Genomic DNA, 5,235 nt, shown 5'->3' with positions numbered 1-5,235 from the left:
GAGGAGTAACTGATGCTGTTTTTTACCACAATGACACAGACACTGAGATTCAGGAGGTTAAAAAGACTCTTTTATTTTGGGGATGTGTCTCCTTTTTATACTATTTTACACAGACCAATTTGATTGGTGAAACAAATCAAACTTCTTCAATCACATTGATCAGACCAGAGGGACATCAAGAAGAAGTACCTCCTAGGAAAAGGAATGAATAGCAAGTTACAGTTACAAAACTATTTCTCTTGTTTACAGAAAATTCTCTGGGAAAAGAATTTCAGAAAACCAAAATACCTCAGGCACGGAACCAGGGCTACAGGGCAACAGTAGCCAGGGCCACCCCAGCGCCCACAGGTTGGGATGTCAGGCACAGCTTGGCACCTTGGCTTTGGGGCTGCACTTGGTGCCCAGGTGGGTGCAGAGAGCCAGCCCTGCTCCTGTGTGGCATGGGGAGTGCTGCTAGAAGGGCTGGGAAGACCTTTCTCGTCTGTTTTGAAATTGGCCTGCCAGAAATGTGTCTAAGACAAATGCTATAGTCCCTGGTTATATATGGCACTGGAAGCAGGGGTCAGGGCTGCAGATGAGCCCCTTTTGCTGCTCTGTGTGTGCAATCCCATGTGAAATGTCAGAGCACAGTATCCCCTCGAGTGATGCACCAGGTGAGGGTGGACAGATCTGGAGGGTGTCTAACAGAGATTTCTGGCATGGCCAGGTGACAGACTGTCCCTACAGGGCTTGGCTTCAAACCCCATAAGTATTAATACCCGGAGAGAAACTCTTACCAGTAGCTTTTGTCGGTTTCGTGGAATTTGGTGTGAACACCAGCAGCTGAGAACTCCTATCACTGAAACACAACAGCTGGCACGTGAGAAAAGCTGTCTGTGGAAGGAGACAAACAAACCATAAATTTCCAGGAACAGGTGAGTTCTACTGTTTGGATTGACTACCTCACCTCACTGACAAACAGAGCTGGGCTGCAGGCAGATGCCTCATTCCCTCCACCAGCAAAGGCTGGGGCCAAGGTCAGCAATCTTTCCCAGGGGTCATCCCTGACCCCTGGATGCTTTGTGGCAGCTCTGAGCAAAAACCTGGTGGTCATATAGTGCCCCTGTTCCAACACTCCCCACCCTTATCCCATATGTCCTGAGGGGGAGAAACAGGCTCAGGAGAGCTCTGCTGACCTGCTCTCCCCCACTGTATGTGGGTGGGTGGGCATCACCGCAGCTCGTGTGCTGTCTCAGAGAGCATCTCCATTCTCTCATGGCCAGTGCATCAGGCAGCAGCTGCAACTGTTGGGTCATATCTGTGCAGGATATTTTGGTAAATCCTCAGCAGGAGGCTGGAGTGTCTTCTTTCTTCCCGTCTGTTTTCAGTACCCATTTTCATCCAGTGCTTGGGCAACACCAGCAGGTCCTCCACCCTGACCTGCTGGCTGACCCCAGGGGCCCCTGCCATTGTCCTGGAAGGTGTTATCAGGAGCTTTTCTTGATTTCGTGGAATCCTGTGTGAACCCCAGCAGCTGGGAACCCTTACCACAGACACACAACAGATGGTGCATGAGCAGAAGTGCCTGCAGAGGACAAACAGCCCATAAATTTCCAGGAATGGATGAATACTGCTATTTGATCAGCTGCTGCACCTCATTGATGAGCCCTATATAACATCAGGGTTGGCAAAGCTACCATCAGACCAGACCTACTCTGCTCCTTACTCCACAGGATCCCAACAGAGACAGCATGGGTGAGTGTGGGATGGGATGAATTCTGTGTGCAGCTGGGCATCCCTGCCTTTCTTTCCAAGGTCTTCAGTCCCTGTGCTTTTTTTATCCCTCCTGTGGTAGCTCCTGAGTATCCTTAGGTACCAGCAATACCCACAACCCAACACATCAGTTCTCCTCTAAAGGATTCACATTCCTAGATTCACTGTGTATTTTCTTTCTCCAGCTGGTCATCACAACAGTCCTCTGTTCTTCACCGCTGTGCTGGCCCTGCTGTCCCCGCTTCTTGCTCTGCACATTGAAAACCTGGAGAGATTGAAAGTAAATTTAGATGAAATCATTAATATCCGTTCTGATGGGCCTCTTCCTGGTATGTGTTTTCTGGCTTATATCCCTGAACTCTATTCATCCAAATATCAGGAGCCCTCTCCTCTGCACAGAAAGAGAGGCGTGGAAAATACTCTTGTGGAAATAAAAGGATCTTGATCAAATCTTCCTCTAATTTAATATCTTAACCAAACTTCACCAGATTTGGTAATTCAACCTTCTTTGTTATTGACAAGATTGTATGTGGCAACTTTTTCTAGACAGACTGTTTCTCTTCCTTTATGTATTCTCTTCCCATATATATTTCAATAGTTTATTCACAGCCCTGAAACTTCAGAGAGACTTTTTATAAGTGACTAACCAAAATGCTTTCTGAAGCTTGCAGGTGGCTAAACAGCCCCAAAACCTCATCACACCACTGATGGAGGTCACAATTCCAGAGGCTCTCAGGGAAACAAGTGTTACTGAGATGGGTGCCAGTATTTCTCTTAAACAAAACATCGTTCTCTCATAGCTATGAGCTCCCTCACACTCTGAAGGTTTCTGGAGCTCTTTATGGATTGAACGAACATATGAATCCTTCATCACTGAAAAGCAGGTTCACAGCAACAGCTCCCAGCTGTTTGATCTTGGTCTGAGAGCACCCATGGTCTATTTTCCTCTCAATCCTTCTCTCTCTGCACATCTTTCCACTCATCACTACTACTCTGAGCAACTTGTTCAAGTGGAAAGTGTCTCTGCTTATAGCAGGGGGGTTGGGCTAGGTGGTCTTTTAAAGGTCCCTTCCAACCTAAACCTTTCATGATTCCGTGGTTCTTCTCAGATATGCCATCTGCTCCTTGCTGAGAGGAGCAAATAGGCAGCTGCTTAATGGCTGCAGCATTCCCATTCCTAATCTCCTTTGAAGATTTTCCTACCAACAACTACCACACAGGAAGAAAACTGAGTTGAGTGGCAAAAAACTCTGCTGGAAATAATATCCTGTTGGGGCTGGACTTAACCTCTGTGCTGTGGCACATGGCTGCTCTTCTCACTCTTTGTTTTCTTGATGCAGATGAAGCTGGAGGGATCATCCAGCGGAACCGGGCAGCTGACCCTCAGCAGGCACAACGCCACAGTAAGCACCCACATCCCCTAGGGAACAGGGAGGGGTGTAGGGAATGAAGGCACAGTGGTGGTGGGTTGCCAATCATCCACCCCAGCACCTCAGCAGAACTCCAAGTGCTCCTCCAAACTTGAAGGCCACTGAGTGAAGAGGGGTCAGGTTGGACAAGGGAAAGAATTGTCAGACAATGAGGATGGTGAGGACCTGGCACAGGTTGCCCAAAGAAGCTGTGACTACTCCATCCCTAGAAGTGTCCAAGTCTAGATTGGATGGGGCTTGGAGCAACGTGGTTTAGTGGAAGGTGTCCCTGGCCATGGTATGGGTGATGGAGCAAGATGGGCTTTAAGGTCACTTCCAAGCCAACCCATTCTGGGATTCTATGATCTCAGAGGACTCTGCTGCCGTTACTTTGCTGCTGTTACTCTGCTGCCACAAGTCCACAGAGGATGTCCCTAAGATGTCCCTTCCGAGCAAAGCTGGGCTTTCACAGCCATCCAGAGGGTCCAATGCTACGGGAATGAGGTTTCCTCCTTCCCAACCCTATGGATGCAGTGGATGCCAGGATTGCAGAGACAACAGACTGGGATGTTGTGTGTTGGTCCTCCAATGTTCTCTCATGCCCCAGGTTGGCCCAAGGACTGCAGTGAGCTTCCTACTAGCAGCCCCAGTGGCATCTACATCATTCAGCCCACAGGACAGACAACCATTGTGGTCTACTGTGAGATGAACAAGGAGGATGGAGGCTGGACTGTCATCCAGAAGAACCACAGAGATACACCAGTCAGCTGGGATGAGTCCTGGAGCACCTACAAGCATGGCTTTGGGAACGTGCACACTGAGTTCTGGCTAGGCACCGAGTACATCCACCAGATCACCAAGCAGAAGGTCTACCAGGTCAGGTTTGTCATCTGGGATGCTTCAAATAACATGAAGTTTGCAGACTACAACCTGTTTAGCCTGGAAGACGAGTCCCAGGGCTACCAGCTGAGGCTGGGAGCACACTCAGGGACAGCAGAGGATGCCATGGCCTCCAAGGGCACGACCACCATGCACGACAACATGAAGTTCTCTGCTAAAGATCGGGATCAGGACACTTCTAGTGGGAACTGTGCTGCCAGCTCCGGGGGCGGGTGGTGGTACTCAGCATGTTACTCTGTGCTTCTGAACTTCAAAGGGGGCATGACATGGGGCAGCTTGTGCAAGGGGAACTGCAAAGCCTCAGCCATCCTCATCAAGCCCGCCACCTACTGCTAGTTGCATTTTCATTTCCTTTCTGTCCAACCTGGGGCTAAGTCTGGGTCTCCAAAGAATTGGAACAAAGCAAATCCAAACTGGGTGTGCCACAGTGTCTTTGAAGAGGTTGGTCATATGTAGCTACTGAATAAAATAAGGCATTTTCTGCTTTTTCTTCCTCCTGTAGATTTTCTTTACTTTTCAGCTGTGCTTGTGTCCTCTAGTTCAGAGTCAGATAATTTTAATTGCATTAATAATAGAAACAGTCTCTTGGAAACTCAGAAGTTTCCAGGTTGGTAGTGTGCTTCATACAACATGTGAAATTGTCAACCCAGTAGACTTCTGTGGCTTTGCCAGTTAATTTACATCCTTATTTTCAAGAAAATGACCTAATTTTTGCTGAAGATCTTGCTCAAGATACTAAAGTGCACAGGCAACTTCCTACTCTGAACCTCCTGCATGTAAGGCTTAATAGATGTTAAATAGTCAAATAAATTGGTATTCAAAGAACTGTCTGAATTGTGAAAGTCTATTTCAGACCTTTGAAGTGCTCAAAGAGGTTAATGTTTTGGAGGGTTTCTACCACAGAAACTCAGCTTTTCCCTGAGCCAGGGCCATGATGACTTCCCAGAGTCAGTGCTGGTAGAACAGTTGGACTTGATGATCTTAGAGGGCTTTTCCAACCCTCATGATTTTATGATACATCCTCATCTTTGAGGGCAAAACCCTTCAGCAGATACCACCCATTCCAGCCTCCAGCCTCCATGGTATTTATGTACTAAAATTGCCGCCAGCGGCATGTGAGTCCTGGAGTGCCTTTGGCTCAGGGAGATGAGAGCTGTTTCCTCATTGATATAGA

The 5,235-nt window shown here is 48.0% G+C and overlaps 1 protein-coding gene across 1 annotated transcript; it reads left to right on the top strand.

Annotated features, from left to right (window-relative positions):
• Positions 1-3,749: 3,749 nt before the first annotated feature.
• LOC310917240 (fibrinogen-like protein 1-like protein) lies at positions 3,750-4,397 on the top strand (the record flags this gene model as incomplete). The annotated part of the gene is made up of 1 exon (XM_083875325.1): positions 3,750-4,397. The coding sequence occupies one exon, from the start codon at positions 3,750-3,752 to the stop codon at positions 4,395-4,397; it is 648 nt and encodes a 215-aa protein (XP_083731451.1).
• Positions 4,398-5,235: the final 838 nt, after the last annotated feature.

The sequence above is a fragment of the Zosterops lateralis genome (assembly GCF_965231275.1).
Source record: "Zosterops lateralis genome assembly, chromosome: 19".
NCBI classification, from domain to species: domain Eukaryota; kingdom Metazoa; phylum Chordata; class Aves; order Passeriformes; family Zosteropidae; genus Zosterops; species Zosterops lateralis.
Note: the sequence above shows the minus strand (reverse complement) of the source record. Positions and strands in the feature narration are given on the sequence as shown.